General features: G+C 35.5%; 1 protein-coding gene across 1 annotated transcript; it reads right to left on the bottom strand.

Moving 5' to 3' along the window:
* Positions 1–3,710: 3,710 nt before the first annotated feature.
* Positions 3,711–8,372, bottom strand: LOC110637005 (cellulose synthase-like protein G3). Its single transcript, XM_021786921.2, has 6 exons — positions 7,632–8,372; positions 5,911–6,060; positions 5,576–5,701; positions 5,033–5,476; positions 4,598–4,942; positions 3,711–4,510 (listed from the first exon to the last, which is right to left on the bottom strand). Exons 1-6 carry the CDS (start codon positions 8,232–8,234, stop codon positions 3,962–3,964), a joined length of 2,217 nt encoding a protein of 738 aa, XP_021642613.1. The 5' UTR covers positions 8,235–8,372; the 3' UTR covers positions 3,711–3,961.
* Between the last annotated feature and the right edge of the window lie 15,080 nt (positions 8,373–23,452).

Genomic DNA, 23,452 nt, shown 5'->3' with positions numbered 1-23,452 from the left:
CAACTATCGAATTTTTACGAATTGAAGATACCTACATGAAGCCCACAACATGGGGGTTAGTATATAATTTTTACAGAATTTTCTAAGCTCATTTAATACTCGAAAAAATACTACGAAGTTCCGTGGGACCCACTGAAAAACGGTGTCGAAAAATTTCGAGATTTATATTGCTATGAAGTTCTCGACGAGTGGAGCGCTCTGGTACTCTCAGTTTTCTCGTGAGGTTCACGGTTTGCTAGAAATCTAGATCAAAAGTCAAAATGGGCTAAAATTTCATGGACAAAAATTGGACAAACCGCTCGATGGATTTTGGTGTTCTTGGTGTCTATGGAAAGCTCTCGAGGTGTTGATATTGTTTGACACAAGACCCGGCCCAAATGGTGGTCGGATCGGCCGGATTTCTACCGGAAAGACTAAGCGGTGAACTGCGCGTCGCGTCGCTTCGCGCGACGTTTCCCGGCATTCCAGGCGATAGTCGGCAATGGGGGGAGGCTAGGGTGGCGCGCCGACGAGGTGGGGTGGCTGGGGAGGCGGCGGTGCGACCTGGGGGTGAGGGAGGAGAGAGAAAATGGGAAGGTAAGAGGGGAGGTTGGGCGCGCGAGGGAGAAGAAGGAAGAAAAAGAAAAGGGCCGGTCCGATTCGATCGGTCAAATCAAGTCCGATTCGATTCGGCCGGTCGATTCATAATATAAAATTTTAAATTTTTAACTCTGCCTTGGGACCGAAAACGAGGTCCAAAAATTTCGAAAAAATTTTAGAAAACTCAGAAAAATTTATAGACTCCAAATATATTTTTAGTTTTGCCACGTGGTCTTTAAATTAATTTTTAAAAATCATCAAAGTTTTTATTTTAGGAAAATCGAACCCAATTTCTAAAATCTGAAAAATTTTAAATAATTTCCTAAAATTCAAAAAAAAATAAAATATCAATATTTATCCAAAAATAATAAATTTAAAAATTATGAGTATTACATAATTAATATAAATATTTTTATAAATAAATATATTTATTAGTCTATTTAATGAGTTTGTTTATAAAATTTAATAACTCAAATAATACGTAATTAGAATTTCGCCTGTTTATTAAACAAGCTTAAAAATTAAAAGCTCACGTGAACTAAACTAAATTTTGCACCCTTTTCGCAATTTGGCCCTAGACCGGTAGACCCTCCATGTTTTCCGTTTGAAATATGAAGCAAAAGACGATAGGTGCTCTTTTATACAGAGCAATTGGCAAGCACAACAAGACACGTGCACGCACTAGTCGAAGTTCAGTGCGCGTGCGAGGATTTGTCAAGATTAATTAACATTTTCTTAATGAAAAAAAAATTATAAGAAAAAATGAGTTAATTATTAGATACACCCAAAAACATTAAAAATAATATTTTTTTTTATAAAAATTGTGAGATATTTTTATAATATCAACAATGAATCTCATATTATCATGAGAGATAATATTTATATACTGAGAGTACACTTAATAATTTTTTTAAAAAATATATTTTTATTTTCTTTGCGGGTGATGTTACACGATAAATTATATAATAGAATGAATATATAAAATGGTAAATTATTAATAATTTAGCAATATAGATGAATATAATTATTAAAAAAATTATTTATTTAATATATATATTTTTTATCACTTTTATATTTATAAGATTCACTTTTATTTATATATCTAATTATTATTAATTTATCATTCCATGATTATCCGATGTTAGATGATAGCAATGGGAACTGTAGAAGATACGTGTTGCATCCTCTTTGTAACTATGTGAGTGTTCTATTATCATTATTATCTCAGTGTAGAAGATACGTGTTGTATTCTCTTTGTAATTATTTCATGGTGTTCTATTATAAATATCTTGTACTGTGTTAATGAAAACCCACCGTTTTCAAGGAAAAGAGGCTTTTATTTAACAGGCAGTAATATGCAATAAGAAAAGATGAAAGCGTTGAAAGTGAGAGGGGAAAACCAGAACTCCCCAGACACTCGCCTAAGCAAAGAACCTGCTGCCGATAAAAAGACACCTCACAACAAACAAAGCAAGAGACAGTAAAAGAAAAGAGAGCAGGACGAAATCTTCAAGAAAAAGAAAATAAAAGAAGAAGCGGCTTTTGATTTCTTCATGAGTGATGCTGAGAAAAAGAGGCTTTTGCAGCCTTCATTAGTGATGCTACACGGTAGCTCTGTTTTGTGCAGAAAAAATGTGGACGGCCGGACATTATTCACCCCAAAAGCAGCTCGAGAGGGAATGAGTATTTAAGACATAAAGGGTATATTACATACCCCAAACCATCCAATGTGAGAGGATCGAACATTTATTTTTATTTTTAGAGCTTGAGGTCTACATTAAATGGGAGGGCTTGATACTATATTAAAAATAAGCAAGACCTAATTCACATCCAAAAATTGGCTAAGGGGAAAGGACCGCACATTATTGAACCCAATGTGAAATATTAACAAGATTAATATATTAATAGTTGCATTTTTCGACTCATGGTAATTAATTAACACTTTAAATTTCTAAAGATAACTCTCATACAATTTAGCTAAAATACACCAAAGCCAAAAACATTGAGCTTGATGATCCTACTTGTTCTTTGTGTGGGGGAGCCTCTCAGATAATTTCACACTTGTTCTTTTCTTGTTCAAAAGCTTCTCGGGTCTGGTATTTAAGCCACCTGCTTGATGTTCAATGCTATGATACCAAGCATGTGCCTCATTTGAGTAGCAATTCATTTGATGCTTTTGATTCAGAGTTCGTGGAATTATTGCAGGCATGGCTTGGACCATATGGAAAGAGAGAAATGAGATTGTCTTTAACAATGCCGAATGGGGGGTCAGGCGCGAATTCTCTCTACGGCTTCACGATTCTGGCAGGAAAACAAGGATGTGAATGCTACACCAGAACTGCCAGAAAGGACTGTTCATGCTGCTCATTGGACACCTCCGAGGGAAGGATTGTATAAGCTAAACACGGATGCTGGACATTCTAATGGCACTGTTGGCTCAGCATGGTCCTGAGAGATAGTAATGTGCAGGTCATGATTTCAGGAACAAAAAAGCTTCAAAGTTAGATTGGATGTGGCGTTGGCAGAGGTGCAAGCTCTGGAGTTTGGTCTGGAAAATGCTTTAGCTGCTGGTTTTTATTTCCTCTTGAAAGTGACAGCCAAAGTACCCAATGGCCAAACTTATATTTAATATACATGGACGAAAAATTAAATGAAAAATTTTATTAATTTTAACAACTTATATTTTATTTTTTGTAATTATATGCATGTGAAAATTAGGAATTTTCAAAACTTTTCATAAAATTTTAAATTATTAGTTTGGTAATTATGTGTATGTTTAAATTGTAAACAGATAAAATTTTAAATTAATAAAATTAAGAAATTAACATAATGACTAGAATTACTTGTACATATTTTTATGAGAAAATGGGTTCTCAAAATTTAAAGGTTATTGTTTTAACTCGAATTCCAGTATGTCCCAATGCGAGCAAATCAATTAGCCCATCATTCAGCAAAAGAGGCTCTTTTAATTTCTAGAGTGAGCAACTTTGGATAGAAGATGTCCCACCTATTCCCGTGTCTTTTGTTCTTTCTGACTTAGACTCTCTACTTGTTTGATTCTTTGCAATGAAATTGGACTCTTTTTTCAATAAAATGAAATACATCACTAAAGTGTCTTCATACTAGTAAAATTTAATAAAAGTTAATTTTATGATACTTTATTGTCGTCATGCACGATGATTTTACAAAAGGGTCCTTGATTTATTGCTAGATTAAGCCTATTCCTCTTAGTTAAGACTAAGAGAGGCTATTTGATTTTATATAATGGATCACAATACAACCTGCGGCTAAGTCTAGGATAGATTTCTCAAGAATTGTATGTCTCAAGAATTGTGTGTGGATCAATAAATAAGAAGCAAATGAAACCTAACCAGCCATGTCCTCACTTGAGAATGAAAGAACCAGCAACGTAGATAACCCATGTCAAAGCTGTTCCAATCACACAGGTCTTGGCTGGCATTTTTCCATTATCACTTCTTAAGACCATGGCTTCATAGACTGGCCAACTGTTCGCTACTGCGAATGCCGATAAGAATATTTGGATAGCTAGTCCCTCCATGTTCCTCCCGCCCTTCACAATTTCAGATAAACCCCAAGCAAATGAGACCAAGTTCATTAGAGCTGCCATTACTAAGGGCACAAACATGGGTGATGCTACTCCAAACTCAAACAACCCTTGCTCGTATCTTTTGCTTAGTTCATCATCAACTGCTTTGCTGGTCACGTTGAACCCACTTGTGGATATTCCTAATGAATTTAGGATGAACTCAACGAACCCAAACATGAAACTTGATAGTCCTCTTATATTCCACATTCTTTGATCATTCCACCACATGTGTACTGTTCCATTAGCCAATACAAAATCTATGAGATCCTGTATATAGGCCCCTAGGAAAATGAATGCGTACAGGAGAAACCATGGTGATTTAACCTGCGCCACATTTTTCAATCTTGTCACAAATGAAACCTGCAGAATAGTTTGAATGGTTAACGATAAACTTATGATTTTAGTACTCACCTGTGGGAAGATGGAAAGATTGTTCAGGAGGGCTAGCTGGGGGAGGAAGGCATATATGGTAATTGGAATAGACCAGATGGCCCAGAACCCAAGCTGTGAATATCCATGGCTCATGAGCCCATTGTGCCTAAGCCCGAAGGTTAGTGGGCTGTATTTAGAGAAGACCATCTCTAGAAGCCCAACAACCCACCTCCTTTGTTGGTTCATCACATCCGTCAAGCTAATTGGTGCTTCTCCATAAAATGCAGGCCTCTCAGGATTGCAAAATACAGATCTCCACCCTTCACAATGTAGCCTATAGCTTGTATAGGTGTCTTCGACTAGAGATCCATACCTGAACCCTTTCTGCATATTTCAGAACAAAAAAAGTCATCAGAGACCTCACAGTTGTCTAAAATTTTTAAACAAGTTAATTGATGTTTAATTACAGCTTACCTTAATGCCCCAGTCCGTATCCTTCTCAAAATGGCAACCAGCAACTTGATGTGCCAAAGCCAAGATCTCTTGAGATTGAGTGGGCTTGTTCACAACATAATATGGGTTAAGTTGAGGTAGTTCTGGTGTGAGCATAGTTGATGGGGTTCCAAAGAACACTCTCCGGGAAAAGAAGCCTCCAGTCCCATAAAAGTTTCCACCCATTAGCCCATCAAAACCAGAAGGGTGAATTTGGAACAAACGTTTAAATTGACCAGCATAAATGTCAGTCTTGTTCAACCCTTTGAAAAGCTGAGGAAATTGAATGAACCCACATGTGGCCCTAACTTCAGGATCCCAGAAATAACATAATATACGCTCAGGTGTTTGTGGGTCATTTGAGTATGTATCGCAGTCCAAACTCAAGATTATTGGTGCATTGGTCATGACAGCCGACACCCGAATCTTCAAAACAAGATTTAAAAATAATAATAATGGGTCAGAAATAATGAATAAGATGTGGTACACATCTTGGGTTAATGAAGGAGAAGCAAGCATACATACCAAGGCATTAAGGGCACCGGCTTTGAAATGGTGTTGACAAACCTTTCTTTTTTCTCTAGACAAATAAACCAGGTTTGGCAGATGATGGCCTGCAATGTCCTTGTCCTTACTGTTGTCTAAAAAAACCTGCTCATTATTCAACAAGTAAAATAATTGTACGCAGTAATAATCATTTAATTAAAGATCTTGTTTAATTAGGACTGAGAAGCCCTAAATCAAAACAGAAGCACTTTGGATCTTGTGATAGATTTATATATATATATATATATATATATATAGAGAGAGAGAGAGAGAGAGAGAGAGAGCTGACGATTAAAAAGACTGATGATGTAAACCTGGATCACAGTGGGATGATTTTGGCGAGTGAATTTGTCAGTCCACTTGCTGAAAACCTCGCGTTCTTTATCGCTAGTGATGTACTCATCTTCTACTTTTCCTCTCTCCACAACATTTTCCACTCTTCCTTTCATGCATTCATACATTGTCTGCAAATATCAAGATTTAAAGAAAAATGAACAAAAATATATGTGAATTTAGAAAATCAATAAAACATAATTTAAATAGTACCCGAGGTCAGTTAACAATTCAACTCTTCAATTTAAGAACTTAAAAAGTTCTAAAAAAAATTCTAAAGTTGATAATAGCAACCAAATACCAAGTTGATCAGAAGAATTTGTTTTACTAAATTAAAAAAATAATATATATATATATATATATATATATATATATATATATATATATATATATATATATATATATATATATATATATTGTTTAAGAAAAGCCAATGATATATTTAGCCCGAGAGTGTAAGGTTGAAGAAAAATTTTACTTATAATTTTACAAATACCAAATTAATAAAAATTATGATAAATTTTATTTAAAATTATAATAAATTTCATATAAATGTATCTGTCGATAATTTTTTATTGATTGGAACATTCATTACGTATGTAAGAATTTTTTTTATGTAATATATTATTTCTTTAAAAGAAAAGAAGGTTAAGACTACTTTTCTTTCTCTAAGACTTTTCCAATCAAGTAAGATTGACCAGTGAGTAGGATGGAAACGCAAATAGTTCACTGGGCCAGTGCACATGGCTTGACAATTTGGCCGAATCAAGACGACACCTATACATGAATCATTAATGTCACTATCTACTATTTGGCCATATAGTCTATGGTTACTTCTCAATCGAAGGATGTGATTGATTTTTGTATTTTTGTTGCAAGAGAGAAGAATACAAAGATTGGGATCGATCCCACAAATATCATATACAAAGCAACCAACCAATAAGTCAAAGTTCTATCCAGTGATGCTGGAATTAAACAAATGGATCCATAGAAAAATCTACAATATGATCATTATAATTAATCAATCAACATATATAGGTGATATAATTAAAATTATTATAGGTAAGACTATCTAAAGGTGCAGACTAAAATTTGAATCTCACCTAGTATAACTCCTTTTTTTCACACTGCTAAAGTTCATGGTGAATTTAAACAGGAATGCAAGCTTGTTTTATTGGCTAGTGTGAAGGAAAGATATAGATTAAAAGATTGAAACTTGAAGGTGCATGTGAGGTCAAAACACATGGGAAGATTACTCTAATTAATTCCTTTCCTGAAAATCAAAATATTTGAAAAATTCTTGCTTAAACTTATCATTATGAATTCAAAATATATCAACTAAATTGGTTTAATAGATAGTTAGTGATGTTCATATTAAGTTTTTCCTGAACTTCTAATTAATAATAATTCTCTACTTATTATTGTTATTTTAGCCAAATCTAATTTATATTTTCCCTACTATTTTCTTTTTTTTTTTTTACTTTTCAGCATATTTAATTAGCAGCTTATCTATTATCTATGGATTCTTCCAAATCTGAAGCAGACTTATTTTGATGATAATAAGTATGTCTCAGTTTGGATAAAGTCTTAATTTCATATCTTTGCGTAATTTCTCCTCTATCTCTCCTTTTCCATCAAATTTTTTAGCTTTTTCCATGCACTTGGATTCTAAAACGTAATGTTTAAGTAATCGGTATTTTACCTTAATGATCTCAGTCTCCGGAGAAGAGTAGTAGTTCGATTCGAAAAAAGCTTTAGGGTTCCTCTCTTTTATGTTGTTTTTGCTGCAAAATGGTAGCCAGTGGCTTGCAAACTTAGCAGCCTCCATGAAAGCGAAAAGGGTAAGTGCGGAGCCACCATCATCCGATACATACACCGAAAGTTTCTCCCTTGGATAATCGTAAGCCATCACCGACAAGGCTGTGTTCACTACACTAACAGGCGGCTCCTTGTATGGATCCGCAGTGCATATAAACACATCAATAGATGGATAATCATTTCTTTCAATGACCTTGTTGAGGTTTTCTGGGAATTGTTTGCGACGGACTTGGCGCAGGTGCAAAGCCTGAGCTGTTGTCCACATGAAAGCAAGAGCAAGATCGGAGATCAATAAAGAAAGGGTTATAAACACGGAGACTAAAGATGTTGAGTAGTAAAGATTTCTTGCATGGAGATAAAACAGGGCTAAGATAGCAACACTGTAAACTAGGGCAAACACAAGATTAAAAGGCACTCGACGCATTAGCTGCACCGTATGAAGCGGTGGAGCATTGGCGGTGGTGCTGCTCTCTCTCAGACCCTCCATGTTTTCTTGCAGTAGAGGCGTCAGTCACGTTGAAATATATATATAGTTGCGAAGTCCAAAGACAAGTTAAGCCCATTATCTTGGGGGCATTGAAATTCACCACCTGAAATTGGAAGCAAAGGTAGAAATCTCTTGCAGTTTTGAATGACTTGGCAGTGGAGATTTTTTGCCATGAATATTCAAGGTAGAATTAGTCAAAGGCGGCGAGCTACCCTTAGCATCAGTTGTCAATATTTAAATAATTTCTCTCAAGTTAATTAACACGGCAGTCTACAGAGCAATTGTGATGTGTGCGGTGTCCATATAAAAGGAAAGACTTTTTAAATACAATCTTGCATGTCTCTGATGATTTAAATTTATTAAGATAAATAATTTATTGTTATAATTAATAGTTGAAGGTATATTCTTTTATATTGAAAATGATAGCAAAATAATGATTTGTTCAAATGGATTGAGCATTTAATTTAAATCAAATCGAATTCAGCTGTTAAAACTGAATTATCATATTTTAGAATCTACATCGAAATATATAAAAAATTAAATCAAATTGAATTATTTTAATTCGATTTAATTTAATTTGGTTCAATTTAAATCGATCGATTTTTAGGTTTTAATGAGTTTTTTTATTTATATTTAATTTTTAAATTATTTGATATAATTATAACCTTGATTAGAATTTAATAACTATTAATTAATAAAATTAAATAATTTATATACATATATAATATATATAATACATAAATTTTTTATAAAAATAAAGTAATTTTAAAATCAATAAAGCAATTCGGTTTGATTCAGTTCAATTAATTTTTTCTCTTAAAATCAAATTGAATTTAAATAATTAAAACTTTTAAATTTTAAAATCAAACCAAACTAAACGGTATTATCAAATTAGAGTGGCTCAGTTTAGTTTATTTGTTTCAAAATGAATAATGCTCACCTCTCCATACCATTCACCTCAAAAAAAAAAACAAAACGATCATTTTCAACTCTCAAGACAATGGGTGACTTTTTGTTTTTTATCTCATTTTTAATAATCCTTATTTTTAAGAATCAGTCAATCTCAAAATATATAATCTATTTGTGATAAAAATTTAAAATAAAGTTCAATTAAATATATTCACCACTTTATTGACTAAATTTTAAATCACAAAGCGAAATCATATATGTAGCAACTCAAAAATAAAAAATAAATAAATTAATTAATTAATTAATTAAAAATTAAATTAAACATTTAAAATTTTCCAAGAATGAATCTGGACAACATATCTGTCCAGGTTCATTCCCAGAAATTCAAAAAAAAAAAAGAAAACCTACATCCCCCCTTTTAAAACTCTCTTCCATCACTGTCCCTCCCCCTCCCTTTTTCTTCCGATCGGTGAGCCTCCAGCCATCATGGTCGGCCAGCGAGGCGTCCCCCCACCCTGGGCGATGCCAGCGAACTGCCAGCTGGCTGGAGCAGCTCCGGTAGTAGCGCAAATGGAGGAATTTTCCCCATCAACGTGCGCACATTAGGCAGCAACTTTTCAACGCGATTCCAGTGTCATCTGACGTCCAATATAGGCGATTCAGGTGGCATTTGAAAAACTTATTCTGAGAGCTTTTTTTTAATACTAATTTTGTAGCAAATGGAGGTCGGATGAGTGAGATATAGAAAAGAGAAGTTTCGGGTTTTTCAAGCTTTTGGGTCAGATCTAGGACAATCTGACCGTTGGATTGACGATCCGAGACCACCTATGGACTGAGGGAGAGGAGAGTAACATGATGGTATGATCAGATCCGGCAAATGTTGCCTGCGATCAGCGGCTGGCGACTGTGCGCGGTGGTTCCGACGGTGGCTCCAGTGAGCTTTGGAGATGATTCAACTTCCAGAGGCTTCCTCATAAATTTTTGAAATTTTTGAGACACAGATAAGCTTCAGGTAAGATTATTTTCATTATTTCTTTGTCTGTGGAACATAAATGCAGTGTTTCTTAAACAGAAAAAATTAAAAAAAATTTTAAGAAAAATATATGATGAAAGTAAAATTATTTAGAGATATTCTATGGTGTTTGTTGAATTTTTGACTGATTGTAGAATATTTTTGAAAAATATAGATGGATTTTAGTTAGATTTTTAGCATATAGGCATATAAGATTATTTGAAATTATGATATTTAAATTTTATATGATTGATTGAAGCTTGAGGATGGATGTTTAAATATGTGAATATTGAATTGGATTGAATTAAGAATATGTTAGCTGTTGAAAACTTATGGAATTGAGTAATATTCTTGAATAAAATATTCATAGGTGATTAGAAAATTACAATTAATTTTGCGATAGCTTTATAACTTTATTAAGGATCGTGGGGCGAAATTTTAGAATTTTTAGAGCTTGTTTGAGTGGATTTTTACAAAATATCAATTATAAGGACTAAAACGTAATTTTTAAGATTTTGAGTATTACTTGGTTTGGAGGGCCCAGGAGGGGCCATATAATGATGATGAGATATGGGTTGAGTTTAGAAGTGCTATTTGAACCATTTTTAGTAGGTTGGGTAGGTCCCAGGTATAGAGGAAACTCTGTCGGATTTCTGGCATGAATTAGGTTGTCCGTTGTCTCTTTAGAGTTTTATTTTGACTTGGTACTAATAAATTTAGAATATAATTATTTAGGTAATCGATGTCAGCTATTTTTCTCTATCCAACACCCACAATAGTCTTCGGTGTACTGTGAGTAAAATATTAATTTTAATTATAATTTTGATATTATTATATGTTCAAGCATGCCCATGCATCACTTATAAATATGTATCTATGTAGTTAAACACTAAACACGTTTTATATTGCATTCATAAATGATGAAGTGCCATGGATATTGTTTGTAGTAATTTAGAGCAGTGTGTGTGCGTTAGCGTGCGTATAGTATGGTATTGGATATGGACAGGATGAGTAGACACGGCTTGAGACACACTCGTTAGGACCTGGTCCTTTATGGATAAGTCGGGGTAGACATGGCTTGAGAGACACTCGTTGGGACCCCGCATTTGGTTTATTAAGCGAACGCTCTGCTTGAGAGACACTCACTGGCAGAGGTTGAATTAAGAGGGTTGTATAGGGGATCAGCTCCCATATATGTACTGTCTGAACATTAGTGGGTGTATGAGTGCTCCAAATTACCTTTTTGCTATTATGATGTGAATTGTATGAAAATTATGATGATGTTGCATTTCATTCCACAAGGTACATTAGCTTTACATAGCTATAGAAATTATACTTAAAATTGGTATTTTACTCTCTGAGTCAAATGCTCACTCTTGTTCACCTATTTTTCTAGGCTACAGGAGGAGTTCTTTTACAGAGCAATCTGCTTTCTTCCTTGCAAGTTTAACGTCAATTATTTAATTATTTTTATTATTTTTTCTAAATTTGAAATCTAGAACTCCACATGTGTTAGCAGTAGTATAGACTCTATTAGGAATTGTGTTAATTTAAATTATTGAGGTTAATAAATAAAGATTTGTATGATACTTAAACAATTTGTAAATAATGTAACTGGGTTGAGCTGGGCTCCCCTAATTTGAGTTTTTGATAATTATTAGGTTAAGTTGGCCTGGAATAAAATTAAAATATTTTAATTTAAATTATTTTTATATCCATTTTGGGCCTAAATTATGGGCCTGATTATGAATTTGAGAACAATAAGGCTTACTATGGGCCTCGGGGGCTTTATGCCAGCCCATAGATTGGGTCGTGACAAAAGTGGTGTCAGAGCTTAGACTCTAGATTCATGGGAAATAATATACTTGGGAGTGTAAAATGAGTCTTGTTAGGATGTTACATGCGGACTATAGGATTCTGTTTCGTCTTTTTTTATAATTTTTTATTTCTAGATTTTGCGTTATACCCTGAGTAATATAAGAGTGCCTCAGTTGGTGTCTTGATTTTCGTGGAGTACTTAAAAATGTGAAATAGAGTTAGCAGACATGTTGAGGTCTGCCATGATGATACGTACTCGAAGATATGTTATGTTTTTGGTCAGTATGGGTTTAAGTGGTGTGCCTATCTAGTGCAAGGTAACTCAACTCAACTCAACTAAGCTTTTATCCAAAAATTTGGGATCGGCTATATAGATTCACTTTCTCCACTCTAAACAATTTTGGGTTAAATCCTCAGAAATGTATAATGCTTCTAGGTCATATTGTACTACTCTCCTCCAAGTCAATTTAGGTCTACCCCTTTTTTTCTTTCTATCCTCTAAACTAATATGCTCTACTTATCTAACTGAAGTCTCTGCATGTCTACGCTTCACATGACCAAACCGCCTCAATCTCACTTCCCTCAACTTATCTTCAATTGGCACCACTCCTACCTTTTCTCTAATACTCTCATTACGGACTTTATCTAGTCTAGTATGGCCAACATTCTCATCTCTGCAACTCTTATCTTAAACGCATACGACTCTTTCAGTATTCAACGCTCACTACCATATAACATAGCCGGTCGTATGGCTGTACGGTAAAATTTTTCTTTCAACTTATTGGGAATCTTACGATCACATAAAACTCCTGTGGCACGTCCCCACTTTAACCATCCGACTTTAATCCTATGACTAACATCCTCCTCACATCCCCCATCTACTTGAAGGACTAAGCCTAGATATTTAAAGTGATTACTTTGGGACAGTACTACTCCATTCAAACTAACTCCTTCCCTATCACCAGTTTGGCCTTCACTGAACTTGCAATGCATGTATTCTATCTTCGTTCTACTTAACTTAAAACCCTTTGACTCTAGAGTACTTCTCCAAAGCTCTAGCTTTCTATTAACTCCTTCTCGTGTCTTATCTATCAGAACAATATCATCCGCAAACATCATGCACCAAGGAATACTCTCTTGTATATGTTTCGTCAATTCATCTAAAACTAATGTAAAAGGTAAGGACTTATAACTGATCCTTGGTGTAATCCAATTGAGATCAGAAAATCTCTTGTGTTCCCTCCCACTGTGCACACAATAGTAGTTGCTCGTTCATACATATCTTTCAACACTTGCATATACTTAATAGATACCCTTTTTTATTCTAACATATTCCATAAGACATCTCTTGGAACACTATCATAAGCCTTCTCCAAATCAATAAAACCCATGTGTAGATCTTTCTTGACATCTCTATATTTCTCCATCAAGCTTCTAATGAGAAAGATCGCTTCCATAGTTGAATGACCGGGCATGAAACCAAATTGATTGGGAGAGATAGAAGTATCATGACGTAGTCAATGCTCAACAACTCTCTCCCACAACTTCATAGTATGACTCATGAGTTTAATTCTCCTATAGTTTGAGCAACTCTGTATGTCTCCCTTATTTTTAAAAATAGATACTAAAATACTCCTCCTCCAATCATCAGGCATTTTCTTTGAGTTTAGAATCTTATTAAATAATTTAGTTAACCATGCCACTCCCATATCTCCCAAACACTTCCACACTTCAATTGGTATTTCATCGGATCCACAGGCTTTGCCCACTTTCATTCTGTTAAGTGCTTTCTTTACTTCTAAAGATCTAATCCTTCTAGTATAATTCAAATTCTTTTCTATTGTTCTATAGTCTATATTCACGCTATTACCATTTTGACTATTATTAAAGAGATCATTAAAATAATTTCTCTATCTTTCTTTAATGTCCTCATCTTTCACTAACACTTTTCCTTCTTTATCCTTAATGCACCTAACTTGATTAAGATCTTGACATTTCCTTTCTCTCCTCCTTGCTAATCTATAAATATCTTTATCCTCTTCTTTAGTTCCAAGTTTCTCATATAACTTTTTAAAGGCCTGTGCTCTTGCTTGACTAACTGCCTTTTTTGCCTCTTTCTTTGCTATTTTGTACTGTTCATATGCCTCATTATTATCACATTTAGGTAATTTCTTATACCATTCCCTTTTTCTCTTCACTGCCTTTTGTACTTTCTCATTCCACCACCATGTCCCTTTTGAGGGTGGCCCATGTCCTTTAGACTCTCCAAGTACTTTTCTAGCTATTTCTCTAATCTTTGATGCTATCTGTATCCATATATCATTGGCCTCCATACCCAGGTTCCATACTTCATACTCAAGAAGCTCATTTTTTAACTTCACTTGCTTTACTCCTTTGAACTCCCACCACTTTGTTTGAGCTACACTATTTCTTCTGACCTTACATGAATTGTTCCTAAACTTAACATCCAAGACCACCAACCGATGTTGACTTGTTAAAGCCTCTCTTAGAATGACCTTGCAATCCTTGCATAGAGCTCTATTTGTCCTCCTGGTTAAGAGCAAGTCGATTTGGCTTCTATGTCGCTCACTTTTGAAAGTCACTAAATGTGACTCTCTTTTTATAAAGTAGGTATTTGTTAGTATTAGGTCATATGCCATAGCAAAATCCAAGATGTTTTTTCCTTCCTCATTTCGATTGCCAAAACCAAAATCTCCATGAACATTTTCATAATCTTGTCTATCAATTCCTACATGTCCATTCAAATTTCTACCAATGAAAACATTTTTTTCGTTCAGTATGCTTTGCATTAAATCATCTATATCTTCCCAAAACTTTTGTTTACTCTCACTATCTAGTCCTATTTGTGGGGCATAAGCACTAACTATATTTATTGTTTCTCCTTCTAGTACTAGCTTTACTAATATAATTCTATCTCCTACTCTTTTCACAGATATTACTGCGTCTTTCAATGTCCTGTCTATGATTATGCCCACTCCATTCTTGTTTCTCTCCTTTTCGGTAAACCATAGTTTGTACCCTGAATTACCCACTTTCTTACTTTTCTCTCCTACCCATTTAGTCTCTTGAATGCAAGCAATATTCACCCTTCTCCTTTTCAAGGTATCCACAAGCTCCATTAATTTTCCTGTAAGTGATCCAACAATCCAAGTACCAATCCTGATCCTCCCCCTATCCTGCTCCTTCCTAATTGGTCTCCTTCTATGATATCTTCTATTGTTTTCTATGTCTATCTTGTGTTCTGTTCTACTATATGTCCTATGGACTAACTTCTTTACCCACACCCGTCCATGATGTGGGAACCCTTGCTCATTTAACACCACACCCAGGAGCCGGCATAGCGCGTCACTTTCGGTGAACGCCCTACACCCTTGCATATTTCTCAATACACCCGGGCTTCGATATAGCGTGTCATTAGTAGAGGACGCCCTAACGTTTATATTATTTGAATCCATATCATAAGATGTGACGAAATTTTTACACTGGCAGTCACCTATCGCAACCCTCCTTTATCAAGGCTTAGGACCGGTTAAGCGCAAACTACTTAGGTGGAGTTTATCTAGTATAAGGCACGAGTACATAAAGGTGAGTTATAAGGGTGAGGATACCACTGCTGGCAGTCGTCAGTGGATGACCCAGTCAGAGTAAGTTTATGATAATAGTAGATTCGAGACATATAAGAAATTAGGAGACCTAGTCTGTCAGGATGTATCTTAGTAACTATGCAATATTCTCGATGTTTGCTCTGTAAACTGCAGATTACAGTACTGACATGAGATTATTGTGTAAAGCTGCGTGCATCCCCGTGGTGCTCCATAATGAAGGTGTTTATGGATGGCCTCTGTTTTGGTACAGTTATGCCAGAACAGAGTTCTATATCTACAGAGGAGTTGGGAACTCCTGGTTAGGGATCTAGAGTTAGAATATTGAAAGGTCACAGTTGGGTGATAACTAGAGTCAGTGACTCGGTTACCCTAGCATGAGTTAGAGCTACATCAAGAGTTGCCATCAGACCAGAGGTTGCGGATTAGTTGCAAAGTAAAGGTGACATCTAGAGTGAGACCATCTGGTCTTTAGTATAGAATTTTGGATGGTTTTTGCAGAACGACAGACGTTTTGCTTAGAGCTTAGTGAGAATAGTATACCTTGTATGTATCAGTAAGGTGTAAAGTACAACCCTACTACCTAGAGAAGGTCGAAACTATGAATTGATGATTTACAGAGCTATGATATGATAAGAGAGTCATTAATTTGACATGGTTTTGGCAAGGTGGTAAATGTAGTACCTTTGTTGCAGTAAGTTAGTGTATAATCCTATCTTTTCAGAAGGGATAGAAGGTTATTATTGATAATGATGACTTATGGAATAGTGTCCTAGATGGGACTGTTGAGTGAGATAGAGAGTTGTTAGCTCAGATGTTCTGGAGATTAATACAAGTTCCATTATATGAACCATAAATGATTAGATCATGATGGATGTAAAGCCTTTGAATTGAATGACGAGTTTGGGTGCCCAGTATCTTAAGTTTTAGCCAGCTGAGTAAACATGGAAAAAAAATTAAAATTAATAATAATGAATAAATAAAATAAAATAAAATTACTGCAGAACCAGTTCTCGAAGTAGTAAAGGTATTATATAGGCTACAGGATAAGAATAGAGATCACACAATAAATATATGACTGCAATTTTCTGAGTTCCTTTCTAACTTCAAATTGTTCAAAATAATAGTATAATCCAATTATAATAGTGTTAAGAGTAAAAAAAAAAAAATTAGCGAAGATAAATCACAGAAGGCCAATGGATAGAGAAAGTGCAAAATGAAAATTTAGACAATTGATTACAGATGCAACGTAATCTAAATGCTAGTGAAAGTACTAGCTAGAGTGGTCAAAAGACCAAATCTGAGTAGCAAAAATATGTGATAACCTGGTAGAGACTCTGAAAGATACAGTTAGCAAGTACAGTTGTCATGTTAGGAAGAAGAATGGAACCAGGGATAGAATAGTCAAGTTCTATTTTGGGTAAGACAAAGGAAATAAATGAAAGGACAACCTGGAGGGCGCAGAATAAAAGGAACAAAGTTAAGATATAGGGTAGGTTAAGTGCTATTCTTGGCAAGGTGAATGACAAGGATGGAGAACCCAAAATGGGACCACATTAGTGAGAATAGTGATAGAGGTATGGAATCTAGCAATGTGATACTCATAGCATAATGTAGTTGAGGTAGTGCCAGGGGCTAAAATATAAAGCTTGGAGTTATATGATTGGATCATACTCTATTTATTTCCTATTCCTAAAGTGAAGTGGATAGCAATGGGGCAAGATTCTTTTAACTTGTTAATAGTATCAAGAAGATTAGACGAAGAATACAATAATAATGAGCAAAAGCTAGAAGGTGTGGGATGGTATTGCGGACTATCTAATTAGGCAGAGAAAAAGAAGTTAGTAAGTAGTAAGTTGAATAAAAGTCAATCTAAGGGATCAAATAGGTATGATGAGAGGAAAAGAATGATAGATAATGACACATAGGCTTTAGGTTAGAATTTTGAGATAGTGAGAAGGTAGTTAGAGGTTCGTTATGAATGTCAGGCAAACATTTTTAGTGTGATCAACAGAATCACATTGCAGTGAAGTAATAATGACAGAACAACAGTAGGGGTAGAACAAAAACTGACAAGTATGGGTGGTTATAAATCACTAGAAAGTTCAAGAATCAAATTAATGACCATAGATAAGGGTGGAATTAGTGCTGGAAGAATCTATTAGTGAGAGAAATCTTTCAGGATTCAACAAAAGTTAAGGGCACAATATAAATAATGATAGATATGAATCATAGGTCGAGTATAAGTAAAGTTAATAAATTATAAAATATTATGTCAGGAAGGACAATGATACGGTAAAGGGTTCATACAGATGATACCTTAGAGGTAAAGCAAAATTATGCTAAGAGATGATGAAATTTGAAGAGAAAGACTAAGAAACATAGGTTAAACGTTATTAGATGGACAATCGGGCATAGTTGAATATAAGAGGATATTTTTCTTTCTTTTCAAGTTTAGCTCGTGCTTTTGGTTCTAGAGGGTTATATAAGGAACAGAGACTGAGTCAATGAGACTTAGTTATTTGAGAGTTTGGTAGGCACCAATTCATACACAATTTCTTGATATGAGAATGACAGTAAGTGCATACCTAGTGTTAAGTATGAAAGGACGATCAGAGTAGTGACAGGAGTTAAATTGAGTTAGCTACTAAGGCTTGCAACTATTTTAAACTATGAGCTGGAGGCAATACTAATTGTGGATGAGTTTCAATAGATGAAATTGTTGCTAATGGGAAAAGTTGAGGCTGAAGTTTGGAAAGCAGTGGGCAGTATTTGTGGTTATATCAAGGAGAATGAGCTAAGTATCTAGTTGGGAATTGTGGCAGAGCACGCATTTACCACTACCTCGTCAGTTTAGGTGGAACTTATAGGCTCAAGGATTGTAGGAAATAATAATATTTTGATGGTCATGTTAGGAAGGAAGTACAGGGAGACTCATCTATGGTGAATATCCTAGTGGTAACCAATCGCAGAGTTAAAATTCTAGAAGTAATAGAGTTAGTAATCAAGTTGAGAATAAAAAGTATAAAGGGTAAAACTAATGCTAATGGGATGAATATCGTCAAAGGAAAGGCACAAGGCAAAGAAAGACAAAGAGGAATAGTATGAGAAGAACACTAAAGAATGTTTAGGGCAAGTTATTGTAAAATGGCAGGTTAAGGGAATAGTGGAGCCTCGATCTAAGTACCAATGTTTCAGGAAAATACCTCAAATAATAAGAAGTTTCAAGCAGAAAGCAAGGAACTCCCTTTTCGAGAAAAGATGGTAGGATATGATAAGTTGTTTTAACTGGGTGGCTTAGGAATACATAAACTTTTGTTAGGTCAGAGAAGAGACCCAATCCACTTTCTAATATTGATAGATAGAATATGAACGCTCAACGCTTAGATGGAGCTCTACATAACTAGTTACATAAGATGGACATGAGTTGATTTGAGAACCTTAGTAATAACACAAAGGAGATTGAAAATTCGAAGTATCATGGGAGTGAAAAGATACATAGGTACTAACCGTTAAAGTCAAAGGACAAGTAAAGATTTAGAATAAGATGCCTATGATAGGTGTCATAGGAAACATCTTATAGAATATTATAGGATAAGGAACATAAGTCATGTCCTTGGGAAGCAGAAGGTTGAGGAGTAAGCGCCAAGGTTGATTGAAGTTAAGAGACATAAAGTCAAGTACAGAGAGGTATAGTGAATACTTGAGATGTCAGAAAAATGGTCAATAAATAGTTAAGAAATAAGAGCATCTCTAGTAAAAAAAAATGATGACAGTTAGGGCACTACAGTATAAAAAAAAAAAAAAAAAAATCCAAGAGCGAGGGAATGCGATCTATACTGCACGAAGAGTTAGGAGAGTAAAGCATTTTAACCATCTTTGCTTAGCTGGAGGAGTAAATGCCCACACCTATCCCAATAGCCCTCTTTCCTTATCCCTTGTTTATTTGAAAATTCGATGATGAATTTTTCTTAAGGGGGGAAGAATGTAACAACCCAAAAATTTTAAAAAAAATTAATTAATTAATTAATTAATTAAAAATTAAATTAAACATTTAAAATTTTTCCAGGATTGAATCTAGACAACATCTCTATCCAGGTTCATTCCCAGAAATTCAAAAAAAAAAAAAAAACCCAGCAACCCCCCCCCCCCTCTTTAAACTCTCTCCCGTCACTCTCCCTCTCCCTTCCTTTTTCTTCCGATCGGCGAGCCTCCATCCATCATTGCCTGCCAGCAAGGCGTCCCCCCACCCTGGGCGACACCGACGAACTGCCAGCTGGTTGGAGCAGCGCCGGCAGCGGCGCAAATGGAGGAGTTTTCCCCATCAACGAGCACACAATGGGCAACAACTTTCCAATGCGATTCCGGTTTCATCTAACGTCCGATCGAGGCAATTCAGGTGGTGTTGGAAAGCTTGTTCCGAGAGCTTTCTTTTGATACCAATTTTGCAGCAAATGGAGGTCGGATGAGTGAGATATGGAGGAGAGAAGTTTCGAGTTTTTCAAGATTTTGGGTCAAATCTAGGACGATCCGACCATTGGATTGACGATCCGAGACCACCTATGGACTGAGGGAGAGGAGAGGAACATGATGGTATGATCAGATCCGGCATATGTCGCCAGCGACCGGCGGCCAGCCACCGTGCGCGGTGGTTCTGGCGGTGGCTCCTATGAGCTTTGAAGATTATTCAACTTCCAGAGGCTTTCTCATAAATTTTTGAAATTTTTGAGACACAAATAAACTTCGGGTAAGATTATTTTTATTATTTCTCTGACTGTGGAGCATAAATGCAGTATTTCTTAAACAGGAAAATTGGAGAAAAATTCTAAGAAAAATATATGATGAAAGTAAAATTATTTGGAGATATTCTATAGTGTTTGTTGAATTTTTGAGTGATTATAGAATATTTTTGAAAAATATAGATGGATTTTAGTTAGATTTTTAGCATATGGGCATATAAGATTATTTGAAATTATGATATTTAAATTTTATATGATTGATTGAAGCTTGAGAATTGAGGTTTAAATATGTGAATATTAAATTGGGTTGAATTAAAAATATGTTAGCTGTTGGAAACTTATGAAATTGAGTAATATTATTGAATAAAATATTCATGGGTAATTAGAAAATTACAATTACTTTTATGATAGCTTTATAACTTTATTAAGGATCGCGGGGTGAAATTTTAGAATTTTTAGAGCTTGTTTGAGTAGATTTTTACAAAATCTCAATTATAGGGATTAAAACGTAATTTTTAAGATTTTGAGTATTGCTTTGTTTGGAGGGCCCAGGAGGGGTCTGTCACGACCCAACCTATGGGCCGAATCGGCACTAGGACCTGGGCCAGCTTAAAGCCCCCGAGGCCCGTAGTAAGCCTAACTATTCCTCAAATCCATAACCAGGCCCACAATTTAGACCCAATATGCATATAAGATAATTTAAATTAAACTGTTATAATTTCATTTTGGGCCAACTTAGCCCAGAACTTTTCAGAAAACTAAAATCAGGGGAGCCCAGCTCAACCCTATTACCTCATTTATAACCATTTAAAACTCATAAAAATTTTTTCTTTTCATTTATTAATATGAAAACTTGAATTCATCTGATCTCGATAGGCTTAATGCTACTACTAGCACATGCGGAGTCCTAAATTATAAATTTAGAGAATAATAATACAATTAAGTAATCTTTTCATAACCTGAAAGGAAAGGGACAGGTTATTCTGAAAAATGTCTCCTCAGAGCTTTGGAAAAATATGGTGAACAGGAGTGAGCGTTCGACTCAGAGAGTAAAATATCAATTTTAACCGTAATCTCTATAACTATCTAAAACTAATGCACCCTGTAGAGTGAAATGCAACATCAGCAATAAATTCACATTATAGCATCAAAAAGGTAATTTGGAGCACTCACACACCCTGTAACATCATTCATAATATATGGGAGCTGATCCCCTATACAGCTCTCTTAATTCCAACCTGGTGCCAGCGAAGAACTCAGCTCGGACTTCCACTTAATAACCAAATCGAGGGTCCAATGAAGAACTCAAGCCGTGACTACCCCTCGAAGGATCGGATCCCAGCGAAGAACTCAAGCCGTGACTACCCGTCCTATCCATAGTCCACACCACATCACACGCACGCCAACGCATGCACACTGCTCCAAATTACCACAACAACATCCATGGCACCTCAACAGTTATGAATGCAACATAAATCGTGCCTAGAGTTTAACTACATAAATATATGCATATAAGTGATGCATGGGCATGCTGAACATATAATAATATCGAAATTACAATTAAAATTAATATTTTACTCACAGTACACCGTCGACTATTGTGACTGCTGGATGCAGGAAAATAGTTGATCTCGATCACCTAATAATTAAATTATAAATTTATTAGTACTAACTCAAAATAAAACTCTAAAGAGGCAATAGATGACCTAATTCATGCTGAAATCAGTGAGTTTCCCCTATACCTGGGACCTACCAACCTGCAAAGAGGCTCAAATAACACTTCTAAATTCTCAATTTCCACAATCACATCTCATTAATATCACATGGCCCCTCCTGGGCCCTCCAAATCAGACTATACTCAAAATTTTAAAAATTACGTTTTAGTCCATATAATTGACATTTTTCAAAAATCCACTCAAACAAGCTCTAAAAATTCTAAAATTTTGCCCCGCGGTCCTTAATAATATTATAAGGCTATTGCAAAATGAATTGTAATTTTCTAATCACCCATGAATATTTTATTCAAGAATTTTACTCGATTCCATAAGTTTCCAACAGCCAACATATTCCTAATTCAACCCAATTAAATATTCACATATTTAAACCTCCATCCTCAAGCTTCAACCAATTATATAAAATTTAATTATCTTAATTTCAATTAATCTTATATGCCCACATGCTAAAAATATAACTAAAATCCATCCATATTTCTCAAAAATATTCTACGATCACCCAAAAATTCAACTAACACCATAGAATATCTCCAAATAATTTTACTTTCATCATATATTTTTCTTAGAATTTTTCTCTAATTTTTCCTGTTTAAGAAACACTGTATTTATGCTCCACAGACAGAGAAATAATAAAAATTGTCTTACAGAAGTTTATCTGTCTCAAAAATTCCAAAAATTTATGAGGAAGCCTCTGGAAGTTGAACCATCTCCATAGCTCACGGGCCATCACGCTGCCACCGCAAGACGGTGGCGGCCGATCGCCGGCGACATTTACCGAATCTGATCAGCCCCCCATGGTCCTCTCCTCTTCCTCAGTCCATATGTGGTCTCGGATCGTTGATCCAACGGTCGAATCGTCGTAGATCTGACGAAAAAGCTTGAAAAACCCGAAACTTCTCTCCTCCATATCTCACTCATCCGACCTCCATTTGCTTCAAAATTGGTATCAAAAGAAAGCTCTCGGAACAAGCTTTCCAACGCCACCGGAATCGCCTCGATCGGACGTCGGACGGCCGAATCGAGCCGAAAGCCGCTGCCATTGCGCGCGTTTTCTCTCTCCTCTTCCTCTCTTGCCGCCGTTTCTGGTGGTCCTGGACGTCGCCGGAGGGTCGCCGGCCGGTGGGGAGCTGCTTGGGACGTCGCCAGCCGGTCACCGGAGAAAGGAAGAAGAAAGGGAAGGAGAGGGAAAGAAGAGAAATGGGGGGGGGGGGTTTTCCTCCTCCCGTTTTTGAAAATTTTTTTTTTTTTTTTTTTCTATATAAAAGGCTGCTGTGACAGTGGGAAACCCACTGTCACACGCCAATCCCATTTTTCAATTTTTTTTTTTTTATTTTTTTTTTAAGGGTTGTTACATTCTTCCCCCCTTAAGAAAAATTCGTTCTCG

Source organism: Hevea brasiliensis, chromosome 16, assembly GCF_030052815.1.
Source record: "Hevea brasiliensis isolate MT/VB/25A 57/8 chromosome 16, ASM3005281v1, whole genome shotgun sequence".
Taxonomy (NCBI): Eukaryota; Viridiplantae; Streptophyta; class Magnoliopsida; order Malpighiales; family Euphorbiaceae; genus Hevea; species Hevea brasiliensis.
The sequence above is the reverse complement of the archived record's forward strand: the minus strand, read 5'-3'. Positions and strand labels throughout refer to the sequence as shown.